Source organism: Saimiri boliviensis, chromosome 16 (assembly GCF_048565385.1).
Source record: "Saimiri boliviensis isolate mSaiBol1 chromosome 16, mSaiBol1.pri, whole genome shotgun sequence".
NCBI lineage: Eukaryota > Metazoa > Chordata > Mammalia > Primates > Cebidae > Saimiri > Saimiri boliviensis.
The window spans coordinates 15217291-15234792 of NC_133464.1; the positions used below are offsets into that span (position 1 = coordinate 15217291).

At 50.4% G+C, this 17502-nt stretch overlaps 1 protein-coding gene across 5 annotated transcripts in view; it reads right to left on the bottom strand.

Moving 5' to 3' along the window:
- FARP1 (FERM, ARH/RhoGEF and pleckstrin domain protein 1) overlaps nucleotides 1-17502 on the bottom strand; it is a 321741-nt gene that overhangs the window by 11610 nt on the left and 292629 nt on the right. For all 5 annotated transcript variants that reach the window (XM_003928211.4, XM_039473410.2, XM_039473409.2 and 2 more), the window contains exons 17-19: nucleotides 16481-16562; nucleotides 9379-9616; nucleotides 4801-4931 (exon numbers count right to left, since the gene is read on the bottom strand). In XM_003928211.4, the coding sequence (XP_003928260.1) occupies nucleotides 4801-4931; nucleotides 9379-9616; nucleotides 16481-16562 (451 nt within the window). The remainder of the gene's footprint in view (nucleotides 1-4800; nucleotides 4932-9378; nucleotides 9617-16480; nucleotides 16563-17502) is intronic.

Genomic DNA, 17502 nt, shown 5'->3' on the forward strand with positions numbered 1-17502 from the left:
AGCAGTTCTCGAAGAAAGAGGCTATAAAAAGAGGCAGCAAGGGACCCCTGAGGATGGAGAAGCCACTGGGAGCACTGCAGCTGGAGGAAGCTTCTCAATGAGTATAACTGCGCTGATAAAGGAGTGACAGGCAGAGGTGTCCCAGGTGTGACATTCTCTGCGGAGCCGCACACTCTGGAAGGCACGGATTGCAGGGGCACAGGCACTTGAAACACAAAAAAAGTGACCATTTTTTTTCTTGGTTTTTGTTTTTACAACCAAGAGCAGCTAGGAAAAAAAGACCATTTTTAAGTGGCGGTAGAATGCATGAAACATGGACCGTGTGTGGCCGTCATGCATTCACAGGGTAGCTCTGCCATCGCCACCAGCTACTTCCAGACCGTGCTCCCTTGGGGGACTCCGATCCCACCTTCCCAGTCTGTTCAGGGTTGACTGAAACAGTAAGTGGATGTGAGGTGGCCTGATGAGTGAAAGAATTAGGGGGTCATCTGAGCTTAGGGAAGCATACCCCGATTCCATCTTCACCTTTACAAGTAACAATGGCCTTTAGGCTGGGCACTGTGGCTCACGCCTGTGGACTTTGGGAGGCCGAGGTGGGGGAATCACAAGGTCAGGTGATCAAGACCATCCTGGCCAACATGGTGAAACCTCATCTCTCCTAATAATACAAAAAACTAGCCAGGCGTGGTGGCATGTGCCTATGATCCCAGTTACTCGGGAGGCTGAGGCAGGAGAATCGCTTGAACCTGGAAGGCGGAGGTTGCAGTGAGCCGAGATCACACCACTGCACTCCAGCTTGGGCGACAGAGCAAGACTCCATCTCAAAACAACAACAAGAACAACAAAAATACCAAGTAACAATGGCCTCCTCTCACGGAGCATATGGTATGGTATGTGTCTGGCGTGTCCTGAGTGTGGGGTCCTCGTAAGGGAAAAGGAGCCGGGCTGGTGGGACCAAGGGAAAGCAGAAAGAAAAAGCTGAGAAGCTCCACAAGTCTGCCTGTCCTCATGGTCCAGGACACAGCCCTCAGGCACAGATAACTCACAATCTTCCCGTGCCCAGCTACCACCAGACCCTCAGCAAACAGAAAAACGCGAGCGAGCTCACTGCAACTGTGGCATTACCAGCACCACGCAAAGCCCTCGTCAGCACGCAGCACAGACATCACCCTATAAAGCCCCCAGCAAGCCTTTGTGTCTTTGCAGCCAGCTCCTCTTTTGCTGTTGCTTTCTGGGAGTGTATTTTCCCATGTCTAATAAGCCTGCGTTTCTTTATCTATAACTGTCTTAGTAAATAATTGTTACCACCCCCTGTACCAGCCCAGATAGTCACTGATCACCTGTGACCTGAGTGAGTCCATGACCTGCAGACGTGAGCCTGTGTGTGGAATATAATTATTCCCATTTTCCAGATAAGGAGACTGAGGAGCAAATGATTAAGAAAGTAGCCCAAGGCCGGGCGCGGTGGCTCAAGCCTGTAATCCCAGCACTTTGGGAGGCCGAGGCGGGTGGATCACGAGGTCAAGAGATTGAGACCATCCTGGTCAACATAGTGAAACCCCGTCTCTACTAAAAATACTAAAAATTAGCTGGGCATGGTGGCGTGTGCCTGTAATCCCAGCTACTCAGGAGGCTGAGGCAGGAGAATTGCCTGAACCCAGGAGGCGGAGGTTGCAGTGAGCCGAGATCGCGCCATTGCACTCCAGCTTGGGTAACAAGAGCGAAACTCTGTCTCAAAAAAAAAAAAAAAAGAAAGTAGCCCAAGAGGCCGGGTGTGGTGGCTCACGCCTGTAATCCCAGCACTTTGGGAGGCCAAGGCGGGTGGATCACGAGGTCAAGAGATCGAGACCATCCTGGTCAACATGGTGAAACCCCGTCTCTACTTAAAATACAAAAAAATTAGGCCGGGCGCAGTGGCTCAAGCTTGTTATCCCAGCACTTTGGGAGGCCGAGGCGGGTGGATCACGAGGTCGAGAGATCAAGACCATCCTGGTCAACATGGTGAAACCCCATCTCTACTAAAAATACAAAAAATTAGCTGGGCATGGTGGCATGTGCCTGTAATCCCAGCTACTCAGGAGGCTGAGGCAGGAGAATTGCCTGAACCCAGGAGGCGGAGGTTGCAGTGAGCCAAGATCGCGCCATTGCACTCCAGCCTGGGTAACAAGAGCGAAACTCCGTCTCAAAAAAAAAAAAAACAAACAAAAAAATTAGCTGGACGTGGTGGTGTGCGCCTGTGGTCGCAGCTACTCGGGAGGCTGAGGTGGAAGAATTGTTTGAACCCAGGAGGTGGAGGTTGCAGTGAGCCAAGATTGCGCCATTCCACTGCAGCCTGGTAACAGAGCAAGACTCCATCTCAAAAAAGAAAAAAAAGAAAGTAGCCCAAGATCACCTGGCCAGCCAGTGTGTGACAGGGCAAAGTGCTGTGCCATGTAACTAATGCCCTAGACCAAGCGCACATTTCATCTCAAACCTAGGTGGGGAAGAAGGAAGGTAAGATGAATTATGTCATGTTTACATAGTCAATCTCATTTGGTCTTAATGATCTATGAGGGAGAGGCGACGGTCTCCATGTTACAGAAGGGAGGTTCTGGGGGGTGATACCCCACCCCACCCCCAGCTCTGGTAAAGTGAGACTTTGAACTCAGGGCCACCTCCTCCAATCTAAGGCTTTTTCCATTGCAGGGGAAAATATTTTCTCAAAATAAGGAGTTCATTCATTCATTCATTTGAGGGAGTCTCACTCTGTCGCCAGGTTGGAGTGCAGTGGCATGATCTCAGCTCACTACAACCTCCGCCTCTCAGGTACAAGTGATTCTCCTGCCTCAGCTTCCTGAGTAGCTGGGAATACAGGCACCCACCACCACGCGAGGCTAATTTTTTGTATTTTTAGTAGAGACAGGGTTTCACTGTGTTAGCCAGGCTGGTCTTGATCTCCTGACCTCGTGATTTGCCTGCCTTGGCCTCCCAAAGTGCTGGTATTACAGGCATGAGCCACCGTGCCCGCCCGGAATTCTTCATCGATGGTCTGTTCACCATGTAGCATGGTACGCTAAATATTTTATAACTTTCAAAGCTAAGAGAAAATTACATCGATGCCACCGGGCTTTTCTGTGGGTTCTGTGTGGACAGGTAAGTAAGGTCATTAAGAGCTGAGGTCTGGTAGGATCTTCTCACCAGCAGAGGGGAAGCAATCCCAGCTCTGATTTCTGCCAGTGCTTAGCAATTCTGACCATCTCTCACCACGTGGCTTCTGATCAGTTTTTTTTTTTTTGAGACGGAGTTTAGCTCTTGTTACCCAGGCTGGAGTGCAATGGCGCGATCTCGGCTCACCGCAACCTCCGCCTCCTGGGTTCAGGCAATTCTCCTGCCTCAGCCTCCTGAGTTGCTGGGATTACAGGCACGTGCCACCATGCCCAGCTAATTTTTTTGTATTTTTAGTAGAGACGGGGTTTCACCATGTTGACTAGGATGGTCTCGATCTCTCGACCTCGTGATCCACCCGCCTCGGCCTCCCAAAGTGCTGGGATTACAGGCTTGAGCCACCGCGCCCGGCGGCTTCTGATCAGTTTTGTAATTAGGTTTACTGACAGAAATGCCGGATACGCAGAGAGCTTCCCTCCCGGCTCCTGAGCTATAGATTCAGAGTCTCCAGGGCAGCTACCCGTCAGAAAAGACTAAAACTCCCTGAGATACTTGATCCTGGTCTGCAGGGTCAGGCAGGCCCACACCGGATCAAAGCAGCTACAGTGAGTTGTCTCTCCACCTGGGGGATGCGGGGTTGGCAATGGGGGCAGCGGTAAGATCCCAGAGAGAGATGTGATGAGACGCAGCCATGGAATCATCTTTTTGATTCCTGGGTGATGACTGCTTCCTAGGAAAGGGGGAGGAGAAGGCAGGCTGTGTTCCTGTCGTCCGCACTGTCGCTGCGTGTGCAGGAACCCAGGCAGGGCTGGGGAGGTGACGCTGTCAGTGAGCCTGCATCTCTCCTGGAATTGCTTTCCAGCTAAAAAAATGTCATTTTAATTTTGAACTGAAATTAAATTTTGGATAGAAGATTACATTTTTGAAAAACACTTCATACTTGCATGGGAATTTCTAGCATAATTTCATGCACTAACTTTCTGGCTTTATATTAATATTTACCCAATTCATTTTTTATAAAAAGTTTCCATTTTCATTAATGTACTTTTTTTTTTTTTTCGAGACAGAGTCTTGCTCTGTCGCCAGGCTGCAGTGCAGTGGCATGATCTTGGCTCACTGCAACGCAACCTCTGCCTCCCGGGTTCAAGTGATTCTCCTGCCTCAGCCACCCGAGTAGCTGGGACTACAGGTGTGCATTACCACACTCAGCTAATTTTTGTATTTTTTGTAGAGATGGGGTTTCACCACGTTGGCCAGAGTGGTCTTGATCTCTTGACCTCGCAATCCGCCCGCCTCAGCTTCCCAAAGTGCTGGGATTACGGGGGTGAGCCACTGCGCCCAGCCACATTTTTAAAAAACTAAAATAAGTGATCTCACATCTTCTCTGGGATATGGTAGGGAAAAGGTAAAGAAGCAAATCAGCCCATAAGGAGAAAAAGCGGAACGTGAGGTCGGAGGACTGCTTCATCTCCTCTGAGCACGGGGATTCTCAACTAACAACACTGTCCTGGTTTTCCAGTGCCTCCCGGCTGGATGGAGCGGGGGCACATTTTGCCTTGCAAGTATCTGTATTCAAAAGGTTTAAATGTCAGTCCCCTCAAGGTCCCCTTTCTGCCTCCCCCGCAGTGCAGACAGAGGCCACCACTGCTTACTTACCCTGCCTGGAACCACGAGATTGTCAATGCCAATCAAATCTTTCTTGAGTTCGTGCAGCTTCTGGAAATTCTCCATCTTGATCATCGTACCGTGGAGCTGTGCCACCATCTCCGTGATCTCTGCCAAAGCGGCTGTGAAGGAAAGACATAACAATCTGCGGTGGGAAAGGCAGGCAGGGGTCTTCCCCCAGCAGCTGTCAGCTCCACGCTGCAGGGAAATCACCCCAGTCCCTGCAGAGTATTCAAAGCTGTCTTTTGAGCGCAAACAGTGCTATTTCTCTATAGTAAGAACGGATAGTTTACTTGATTTATTTGCTTCGCTTTAGCATCTTGCAAATGTACATGGCCCTTGCATGGCTACGTGGCGTACAGCTGTCCATCAATTAGATGGATTTGTTGGCTAAGAGGGGACCGACATGGGGGAAGAAGACTGCCTTGAATTTCATCCCAAGGTAGAGACATTTCTTTTCCCTCCTGTTGCTTGGAAAGAACAAGGCACAGTGAGCACAGTGAGGCCATGGAAGAATCTGGAGCAAACTCAGCATCCGTTTGAGAGCCGGTCTGACTGATACTGTGAAGTGTCAGTATCACTCCGGGTAACTCACATTCTGCCACGCCCTGGTTCTGCCTTGTGTGGAAATTATACTCTTTGCCAAGATGGTTGAATTTAACTTTTTCTTTTTTGTTTTAAATTTTTTTTTGAGGCAGAGTTTTGCTCTTGTTGCCCGGGCTAGAGTGCAGTGGTGTAATCTCACCTCACTGCAACCTCTGCCTTCTGGGTTTAAGCGAGTCTCCTGCCTCAGCCTCTCAAGTATCTGGGAATACAGGCACATGCCACCACGCCCAGCTAATTTTACATTTTTAGTAGAGATGGGGTTTCACCACGTTGGTCAGGCTGGTCTTGAACTCCTGACCTCAGGTGATTCAACCGCTTTGGCCGCCCAAAATGCTGGGATTACAGGCGTGAGCCACCATGCCTGGCCTTCATTTTTCAACAGAGGCACATCTCCCCTCTACTGGTGGGCATCCAATATTTAAAAGGAACCAGTGCCCAATTAATATAAGCTTGCATGGCACGCAAGTCTCCAGCAGCTGGGTACTGGGTAGTTTTGTCAAGAAAAGCAGGAAATACTTGTTGAGTGAACTTCAGTCTTCAGAACACTGAATACCTCCTACCCCAGCATTCTGGTGTTGGAAAGGAAGCATTTAGTTTTCTTGTTTTTCCCCTGAGGATGAGTTAAATTCTCCCAGGCTTATCAGAGAATGCGGTCTCAGTCCTAGTGACAAATCCCAGGGCTTGCTCAATCTTCAGACATGACCACCCAGTTTGGTCCAATGAACATTTACTTGGCACCCAGTGCTAGGTGGCAGGAGTGGTGGGGAGTGAGGGCTCCGAGAGGAAAATGATGAATGATGGCACCCTCACCCCGGGTGTTCATGGGCAGGGGCATGCTGGCAGCAGCCACCAGTGCTCAGTGTCCCTCCAGCTCCAGAATCTAGGCTCCCACAGTGCTGCCACCCCATGCTTTAAGCTAGCTAGCACTTTTTTCCATAATCAAAGTCGAGGATAGCCTGTCTCCACGGGGTACTGTTTAGAAAAACAGAATGGGGGCCGGGCGCGGTGGCTCAAGCCTGTAATCCCAGCACTTTGGGAGGCCGAGGCGGGTGGATCACGAGGTCAAGAGATCGAGACCAACCTGGTCAACATGGTGAAACCCCGTCTCTACTAAAAATACAAAAACTTAGCTGGGCATAGTGGCGCGTGCCTGTAATCCCAGCTACTCAGGAGGCTGAGGCAGGAGAATTGCCTGAACCCAGGAGGCGGAGGTTGTGGTGAGCCGAGATCGCGCCATTGCACTCCAGCCTGGGTAACAAGAGCGAAACTCCGTCTCAAAAAAAAAAAAAAAAGAAAAACAGAATGGAACTAGCTGAGTCCGCCACGGACAGCGCCTGCAAACACACACACTGCTCTCCACTCCACGGTGGGTGTATCTGAGGAGTCCTCAGAGCCAGCAGGGGCCCTGGGTCCTTTCCTACAGGCTTGGCCAATACACAGGCAATGTTAGTATGACAGGACAAGGCGGACAGGTCAGGTCAACATCAGCTGAGGCTTGAAGGATGAGTGAGAGCTGGCCAGGAGAGGCCAAGGAGGTGGTGGCCAGGACTCCAGGCAGAAGGAACAGAATGCACCAACGTGTGGCAGCAAGAGGCAGCGTGGTTTTGGTTTTGTTTTTCAGAGACTGCGTCTAGTTCTGTCGTCTGGGCTGGAGTGCAGTGGTGCAAGCATAGCTCACTGCGGCCTTCAACTCCTGGGCTCAAGCGATCCTCCCACCTCAGCCTCCCAAGTAGCTGGCACTATAGGTGCATGCTCGTAATTTTTAAATTTTTTGGTAGAGACAGTCTCACTCTGCTGCCCAGGCTGCTCTTGAACTCCCAGCCTCCCAAAGTGCTGGGATTACAGTGAGGCACTGCCCGTGGCCAGCATGGTTTGTTTTAAAGACAGATGGTCGACGGCAAACCATGTCAACGAGGCATTTGTGTTCCCCTTCTGGGGACTGTCACTGTCTTAATTACTTTGTTAAGTCTTTGACATATTGGGTTGCCTTTTTAAACAACTAATTTGTAGGCGTCCTCCATATAGTCTAGATATTAACAACGATTTTTCTAGAACAAGCCTGGTGTCACTGTTTCCCTCCTTCACATGCTTCCCGTTCAGCCTCTGCTGTCAGCGTACGACCTTGCAGGGTCCGTGGGGCGCAGTGGCGTGTGGCCCTGCTTTCTGTCACAGCCTCCCTTTGTGGCTCTCCCTGTGCCCTGCATGCTTTTGGAAACGTTCCGGTCTCTGTCCCCTGTGCATGTGCTCTAACGCCATTCCCACACCCTCTCTTCACCCAGGACAACTCCTATTACACTTTAGCTCTGAACTTAGATGCCATTTCCCTTCAAGGTCCCCCAACGCCCCAGGGCTGAGTCCAACACTGCACTGTCTGCTTCTCTCTCACGGCCCCAGGGCGGGGTTGCCACTGCCCGGACCCCCACCTGCGGGCCCTCCAGCAGGCCCTGTGAGGTCAGGGGCCGCGCTGCTCCTCCCTCACGCGCCCAGCGCAGGGGCTCACTGCGCAGCTGGGATGTGAGCTGGCCAGGCCAGGTCACGAAGACTTTCGATGTTAGCCTGAGGCAGTCAGCTGTCACCCAGGTTTTAAGCAAAGGTTGAAGAAGGAGATGGATTTTTAAAATGATGATGCATTTGGCCAAAGAGTTAGGAGGTGTTTCTGACATTTCAGGCAAGAGATGAGGGTCTTGCCCTCCTGGGTGGGCGGATCCGGGTCACCTGTGTGAGAGCCACCTACGCAAGGCCCACTCCGCATGCTTACAGGCAAGGCCAGGGAGTGCAGACACCCACAGACCACGCGTGATACGAGACAACATGACCACCTTCAGAAGAGCAAGCATGGTCCCAGAGGAAAAGCGTGCGGCCGGGGGAATGCAGCTCTGACCTCTGACTCAGTGACCCTGCAAGTCCCTTCCCCTCTCTGAGCCTCAGTTTGCCTATCTGTAAAATGGGATAATGCCACTGACCTACAGGGGCTGTTAAAGGAGTAACAGAGTGGGCCAGGCGTGGTGGCTCACGCCTGTAATCCAGCACTTTGGGAGGCCGAGGCAGGTGGATCATGAGGTCAAGAGATTGAGACCATCCTGGTCAACACGGTGAAACCTGTCTCTACTAAAAATACAAAAATTAGCTGGGCGTGGGGGTGGGAGCTGGTAGTACCGGCTACTTCAGAGGCTGAGGCAGGAGAATCCCTTGAACCCAGGAGGCAGAGGTTGCAATGAGCCAAGATTGTGCCACTGCACTTCAGCCTGGTGACAGAGTGAGACTGTCTCCAAAAAAAAAGGAGTAACTGTGAATGTTGATACAGTATCAGATACACAGTACCCAGCCTGGGGCTGAGCAAATGTAAGCTGGTGGGACCGTCCATGAGATAGGACGGCAGGACGGTCGTGACCGTGAGTTCTAGGTTTAGATCCCAAATCATTTCTCTCCCAGCTGTGGGACGCTGGGCAGGTTCCTTAACCTCTCTGGTCTCAGTAGTCCCCATACATAAGACGAGCTCAGCCATGCCTGAGGCTTGTGAAGAGTTTATAATAAAGGAGAGGTGCCTATTATGGTGACAGGCACATCACAAACGCCAGCAGCACTGAGCGCCAGGATTTGTTACAAGCTATGTTCTGTGGCCAAGGTGGAGTGATGGGTTTCAACCATGTGGGTGGAAGCAAGCTTCCTGGGTGGGGGCTAACTGTAAGCGGAGCTTCTCCAGGGATCTTTGCACAAAACCACCCGGGACCAAAGGGAAGCAGGAAAGGAAGAAGGGCGTGGCAACGATCATTAGCACCTTCTTTACGAAACAATCAGAAACAATCACGTTGTAACCAAACACCAGAATAAAAACCAGTGCCTGCCCTGATGAAAACCCGGGACCCTCTCTCCCCAGGACCCCCTCCCTGGCCGGGCTCAGTCTGGGAGCGCCTGCCTGAACCGTGGTGCGGGCGCCAGGTGGCGCGGGCTGCAGGCACTCACCTCGGCAGTCCCTGAAGTCGTGGTGGCTGGGCGGGTAGTGTTTGCACAGCCGCTCCAGGACCTGCTTGTAGTGCATGAGCCGGTGCAGCGGCCGCAGGAGGAAGGTATTGAGCGGTAGGTAGCACACTTTCTGCAGCTCGAAGTCTCTGCAGAAGTTCTCCAGCCGCCGGGAGCTCTTGATCCCGTTCTCCAGGGCCTCCAAGGCCTCGCTATGCTTCCACAGGTGAGCCGCCAGGTGCTTGGGGGTGCGACAGAGGAGGAAGGGCCTGTTCAGCTGAGGGGAACGGAACTGTGTTCCGCCCAGTTTCGCTTGGGGAAATGAGGCGCACCTGCATTCTCTTTATTTCATCGATTTGTTTAATTTCCTTCAATTTCACTGTGTTCATAGTTCACTCTTTGTTATTTCACTTAAGTTCTCAGGATGAAATAAAAAAGCCCATTAAGGTACTGAGCAGTTTAAAATACACATGGATCATAAAATATATGAGCTGTATGTATAACCTCAGAGGCATAAATGTTCCTTTAAAATTGAGCTTGGAGAAACTGGGGAGAAATATGTGAACCGGAGCTCCTTAAGTGGGGGCTGTGGCTTTCTTCTAAATGTCATCAGATAACGAACAGACCAGGCCCTTCCTAAGCAGTACACAGTTTTAAAACCGCAGTCTGTCACCCCAGCCCCATTTGCTCATATGGTAACTAAGCAGCGCTGTGAGCCCTCCTCTGCTGAGCCTGGGAAATGGCTGAGAGTCAGACACCACCCCGACTCTCCTGGAGTCACAGTGGGGATGGGGACAGAGTAAGCACTTGGATGACAGAGCATTAAAGGAGGAATCCCAAGGCAAGGATAATTCCAGACAGATGGGGGAGAACAGGGGACAGGGGACACCCCAGGACACAAAAGCAGAGGTTGCTTTCTTAAGTCTCACTTGATAATCAATCACCTCCCAGAGTGGGCTTGCTCTCTGTGTGCTGGTGATTCCGAAATCCAGATTTTTATTTTTTGAGACGGGGTCTCATTCTGTTGACCAGGCTGGAGTGCAGTGGCACAACCTCGGCTCACTGCAGCCTTCACTCCTGGCCTCAAGAGATCCTCTTGCCTCAGCCTCGGGCAGCTGGGACTCCAGGCGTGAGCCACCATGCCCAGCAAATTTTAAAAAGTTTTTTTTTTTTTTTAACAGACGGGGTCTCACTATGTTACCCAGGCTGGTGGACTCAAACTCCCGGCCTCAAGTGATCCTCCCATCTTGGCCTCCAAAAGTGCTGGGAGTACAGGCATGAGCCACCAAGCCTGACCCGAAATCGAGATTATTTTTTTCTATTACGTATGTCGGTATGTATTTGTATGTATGTCTATCTATAGATAGAAAAGGCACAAAAATAATGAAAGGTTTTATAATTAATTTGTTTCTATATAAAAGCCCATGGTAGTATCTGGCACAGGCGAGTAGCCCAATGGAAAAACGCTGCCCAAATCCAGATTTCTCATCCAGACTGTGGCCCAATCTCAGTGGCATCTCCACCCCTCAGCCCGTAAAGAGCTGGACATGCAGGCTGTCCAGACACGCACCCACTACCTCCCGCCCCACCTGGGGCCCCCGAGCTTATTCTCTAACCTCAGCCGGTACCACCGCCAGCCAGGTACTCAGGACATTAAAACTTGGGGTACATGCCACATTCTTTTGTCTGAACCCATCCCCAAGTCCGATCAATCTGCCCTCCAGAAAATGTGGGCCCTTCCCTGCCTTCTTCCCCACGGGCACTGTTCTCATCCCAGCCTGGCATCGTCCACTGCTGCATGGTCTCCAGCCCCCTCCACTTCACTGTGAGTTGAACCCCCCGAAAGAACTTTCCGCAATGCCACTGAATACACAGCCCTTAGGATGGGATCACTTTGAGCTCTGCAGCACTGACACTTAATACTCACCCCAGATCACTCACTGACCACCTTGCACCCGAATGCGCCATGCTCTTGCACCTAGGGCCTCTGCATACTGTGCCCCCTGCCGAGGACTCCCCATCCCTTGGGGTCATTCCGGGGCCTGCCCTGCTCCGCACTCCTGCACCCTCACGCACTCACTGCTGTGTCTGTCCACGTCAGCCCTTATCACACAACTCCCTGCTAGGCTGATTTCATGACTTGCTATTTTGAAATAGACGTCTGTAGGAAGCCGCAAAGAAACCTCTAGAGAGGGACTGTGCACCTCTCACCCAGCCACCCTCAATGTTGGCATCCTGCAAAACTAGAGTACAATATCAACACCAGGAAAGGGACATGGGTACAGCCCACAGAGCTTATTCAGACTGCACCAGTTACACACGCTCTTGCATGTGTGTGCATGTACTGCGTGCATGTGTGTGCGGCTCTGTGCAATGCTATATCACATGTGGTCCCGTTTGATTCTGAGAGAGGGCATCATCATGTCGTTACATCCTTGGGGCTAGGCAGACGTAGTGGGTGTCCAAAGGTCTTCCTTGCACACACTAATGAGTGAATGAGGCCAAGGCAGGGGTCTTGGGAGGACACATGAGTTCACGGTGGCCGGAAGGTGGAGGAGAAGATGAAGGGTTGGAAGTGGGGTTGGGAAAGATGGCCTAGGGCTAGAGTGGAAGGCTTTGTCCATTAGCTTTAGAGTTGGGACTGCATTCTCTAAACCACAGAGAAACCTGGGGGGCTCTGGCAGCGTCAGTTCTGTGTTGTGTCAACGGTGACTCCAGGCATCATGTAAGTCATGGCTGGGAGGCTGGGATGGTGGGAGGTGACTCACTGGGAAGCTGGCCCGGTCGTCTAGCAGGAAGGAAACAGAGCCAGGCACAGTGGTGGAAGTGTCAGAAGGAGGTATAAGTGCAGATGCTTGGAGAGACGTGTGATACAGGAAGGAATGAAGGTCCCCACTTGCAAAGCAGGTGACAGGGCAGGATGAAGGCCCTTTCTTTGCATGGATTTCCAAGTGCTTTCGTGTGTCTGGATGGATGCGTGCAGGTGGGCGTTCACAGCGCGGGCTGGGGATCCTGATTTGGGTGTCTCTGACTCTCGGGATGTGGTTGAAGACCCTGCACTACACTCCCTTGGCTGTGTGACCTCACTCCTGTGTGCAGAGTCTGGAAACAGCCCGTCAGGCTATTGACAGCAGGTGAGCGCGCAGGTCGGGGGCGGGAATGGAGCTGGAAAGACACCACAGGCTGGAGAGCACTCTAGGCATTCAAACAATAGTGCTGCCCTGGGCTTCTAACTTTTCTGGAAACTTCTGCCGTGCCCCCTTCCATACTTTATAGAGAGTCTTTAAAACAATAAAAACAGCAGTTAAAAAAACCCAACTAACTTCTCAAAAAGGCTGCCAGTGGCTCTCACAGCCTCTCCATCTATTTTTATTTTGCTTGCACAGAGCTCCATGCTATAAACGCTCATGGCATCAGCACACTGCCGAGATGCCAGCACAGCCGAGGAAGCTGGCTGAATGCAGAAATGCCAGCTCCCCCGACTGAGGAGAAAGAACGCTAGGAGAGGAAATCACGTGTTATTTTTAGGTAGTCTTCCGTGCTGGGTTAGCGGATGGGAGGGCGGAATGTCAGCCTCTGCGGGAAGGCATGGCGGGAGTTGGCACACAGCTGGAGAGGGCACGAAGGACACCTGCTGAACGGCACCACATTGGGGACTGTCCCTGCGTGTGGAGATGAGCCTGGCAGGTCTCTGCTGGTGTCCCCAAAGGCCCACGGCAGAGTCTAAGCCTCCTTGAAGAGGGCGCTCCCCCGGGCAGTTGTGATCTTAGATTGAGGAACACAGGGAGAAAAGCTGAGAAACCAGAAGAGCCCAAGAAACAGTACAGAGCGTGTGAAAGAGGAAAGACGGGAGAGAACAGCAGAAACAGCATCACGTTACATAAGAGAGGAAAAAGGACATTTTTGAAAAGCAAATGAAGCCGGTCTGCAGTGACTGCATCCTGTCTCACCCCAGCCTATGACATCTGGAAAGGCAAAACTGCGGGGATGGGAAGAGATCAATGGTTGCCAGGGCTTTGGGGGGTGCCTAGGGGGATGAACTGGTGGAGCCCAGGGGAGTTTGGAGGCCAGGAAGCTGTTCTGTGGATCCCTGTCAGTATCTGTTCGTCGACACCCATAGAACATGCACCAAGAGCGAGCCCAAACGGCCAAGCTTGTCAGTATCGGTTCAGCAGTTTTCACAGGTGACCACACCAATGCAAAAGGCTCATCGGGGAAACTGTGTGTTTGGGCCGGAGGACAAAATATGATAACTCTACTTTCTGCTCAATTTTTCTGTAAAGCATGCTTTGAAATAAAATATATTAACTTTAGAAACTCCCACGGAGGCCGGGCGCGGTGGCTCAAGCCTGTAATCCCAGCACTTTGGGAGGCTGAGGCGGGTGGATCACAAGGTCAAGAGATCGATACCATCCTGAACAACATGGTGAAACCCCGTCTCTACTAAAATACAAAAAATTAGCTGGGCGTGGTGGCACGTGCCTGTAATCCCAGCTACTCAGGAGGCTGAGGCAGGAGAATTGCCTGAACCCAGGAGGCAGAGATTGCGGTGAGCCGAGATCACGCCATTGCACTCCAGCCTGGGTAACAAGAGCGAAACTCCGTCTCAAAAAAAAAAAAAAAAGAAAAAAAAAAAAGAAACTCCCATGGAAAGAGGAAAAGATGTCGAAATCCTATCTGAATGTTGTGCCTCAGCCTTAGCTGCTGCCATTCCAAATACTGTCACTGTGGAACACCCGAGCTAATTCTTGCTTTTCGTTTTTGCACAGGCTCCTGCAACCCTGATCACTTCCACGGCCTCTCTCTGGTATTGCCCCAAATTGCAAAGGGTTGCTGTTTGCACGCAGTGAGAAAACAAATGGTAACTCAGGATCCAGTCAATGTTATCTTCGTCTTTGTTAAGAGAAAGAGATCGACAGAAAATCTCTCGAGCGGCATTTGGTCCTATCCTTCCTGTGCCACCCCCACTATCCTCCCCTTGTCTCTCCCTCAGGAGATTCGTCTTTATTTATTATTTATTTTTGAGACAGTCTCTTGCTCTGTCACCCAGGCTAGAGTGCAGTGGCGCGGTCACAGCTCACTGCGGCCTTGACCTGCTGGGCCCAAGTGATGCTCTGGCGTTAGCCACGAGTAGCTGGAACTACTGGCACTTAACCATCACTCCTAGCTAATGATTTTTATTTTCTGTAGAGAGAAAGTCTTGCTGTGTTGTCCAGGCTGGCCTCAAACTTGTGGGCTCAAGCAATTCTCCCACCTCAGCCTTCCCAAATGCTAGGATCACAGGCATGAGCTACCACACCTGGCTGAGATACATCATTTTAAGGGGAAAAAATTAAACACTAACCCGCTCAGCTAGGTTCATGGGAATTAAGCCAAACCCTAATAATAATTTCATTCTATGAGTGTCTCCTGTATAGTAGGGGCTCAGTTAGCACTGGGTGGATGGATGGACTAAAATGGGGGCAGTATGAGCACCTGCCTTCTTTAGGGGGCTGCTAGATTCTCTGGGCAGTTATTATTAAGGTTATCACACAGGTTCTGGGCAGTTGAGATTCGGGAAGATTGCTTTAAAATGTGAGTACAGGTGTATTCAAAAGACACACTGTGAATTAAAACATTATATGTTAAAGGAATTATTAATAGATTAAAATAAAAACAAAAAAGGTTCAGATGTGAGATGGGGCAGATTTTTTAAATGTGGTAGAATATTGGTTTCATATTTATTGACTTCTTTGGATATACTTTCACTTTTACATCCTTCATTATAGATAATGCTGGATGATTAAAAACATATTTGCAGCCAGGCACGGTGGTTCGCGCCTGTAATCCCAGCACTTCAGGAGGCCAAGATGGGTGGATCGCCTGAGGTCAGGAGTTTGAGACCAGACTGGCCAACATGGAGAAACCCCATCTCTACTAAAAATACAAAAGTTAGCCAGGCGTGGTGGTGTGCACCTGTAGTCCCAGCTACTTGGGAGGCTGAGGCAGGAAAATCGCTTGAACCCAGGAGGTGGAGGTTGCAGTGAGCTGAGATCCTGCCACTGCACTCCAGCCTGGACAATAAGAGTAAAACCCCGTCTTCAACAAAACAGACAAAAATCATAGTTGCCTCATACACCGATTTAAAGTCACAGAATTTACTGGAATGTCTACATAGCTCTGAATCTAACACTTTTGTCATGGTTATTGGAAGAAATCAAAAGAAATGGCTGAAAATGAAACGTTTGGTCAGACGATGTTATGTCTACAGCTTTTTTTTTGAAGTTTTGAATCATCCACTCACAGAAAACACTTGCTGTTTGCTGTTTGGGGTACAATGCAAAGCATTTGAAACAAAAAGCTACTAAAAATGCTTTCACTGAAGTGCTTGGCTTTTCATTCACGCTTTGAAATAAAATTATCTAGAAAGGCTGGAAGAAGGGTTAGACCAGAGGTGTCCAATCTTTTGGCTTCCCTTGGCCTCACTGGAAGAAGAACTGTTTTGAGTCACACATAAAATACACTAATACCAATAGCTGATGAACACATATCAATCAGCCGGGTGCAGTGGCTAATGTGTGTAATCCCAGCACTTTGGGAGGCCAAGGCAGGCAGATCATGAAGTTAAGAGATGGAGACCATCCTGGCTGACATGGTGAAACCCCGTCTCTACTAAAAATATAAAAATTAGCCAGGTATGGTGGCAGGCAACTGTAATCCCAGCTATTCAGGAGGCTGAGGCAGGAGAATCGCTTGAACCTGGAAGGCAGAGGTTGCAGTGAGCTAAGACCCCACCACTGCACTCCAGTCTGGCGACAGAGCAAGACTCTGTCTCAGGAACAAAAAAAAAAAACAAAAACGAAAAAAGCAAACAAACAAACAAACAAAAAACAAAACAAAAACCCCCAAATCACAAAAAACCACCTCATAATGTTTTAAGAAAGTTTCTGAATTTGTGTCGGGCTGCATTCAAAGCCATCCTGGTCGGCCGTGGGTTGGACAGGCTTGGTGTGGACAGTCCGGTCGGGCGACGCACGCTGCCGGAAAGGGCTTGCAGCCACACCCATGGCAGCCCCGCTCTATTTTCCATGGTGAACTCGCTCCACCCGAACCCCTACCAGCTCACCTTCATGCCCTGAATGTTCTTCAGCATGACATCGCCGATTCTTTGGTAATCTCCTCTGATCTGGGCATTGGAGCGGCCTTCCCTGAGAGCAAAAGAAAAGGGTTGGAAATGCAAAGCATTAGTAGTGACATCACCGCAAGACACCCAGCCCTAGATTACAGACGTCAGCCTACCGCTTCCTTTCCAATCACCCCTCCCAGGACGTCTCCTGGGTGTCTCCTGAACTTACAGGCTCACGGAATGTTAGCACTGGAAGGAAACGTGAAAATCACCCCACGCATCCTGCAAAGAATTCCACTGATGCTTTGAAAGAGACAAGGGAAAGCGAATTTCCGATCCTTTTAATTTGGTTTAATTATTTTGTTCTACCCATCTGCACACTGGAGTTTGATTTTATATTAATCTGGGTGATTTTAGGGTCACTAGGTCAGCACAGAGATCATTTGCTGAATATAAACAGATTCTATTCTAGACACTTGCAGGAAGCGAGGCTCAGCCCCAAAGCCAGGTTTCTGCTTCCCAGAGCCCTTGCCTGAAGCAGACCAATAGCTGTCCATAGCCCTCGGGAAGAGAAATGCGTAACTTAGAAAGTACAGGAGATGGTACCTGAAGGTGGGAGTGAGCAAATGCCACAGAAGAGAGTAGGGTGTGTGGCCCGGGAAGAGAAAGGGGTGTGGAGGGGAAGACCACGGTCCTCAGACATGTTGGGTGCTAGACAGCAAAGCTGTGGGCACTTTCGGTGAGGGTTGGGGTACACGTTCACCTTTCCAGTGGCTCAGTGATAACACTGATCGACGCAGAGAGAAATACAACATCAATGGTAGCAAGTATTTACTAAGTGCCGTCCATGTACCAGACACCGTGCTGAGTTCATCATCGGCATTCACCCTTTTAGTCCTCATAGAAACCCCTGCGGCAGGTACCGCTATCGCCGTCACTGTACAGTGAAGGAGACAGAAGCGGAAAGCAACCAGGCACTTGTCTGACATCTGTTATCACCAGGTACGACCTGAACAGGAGCC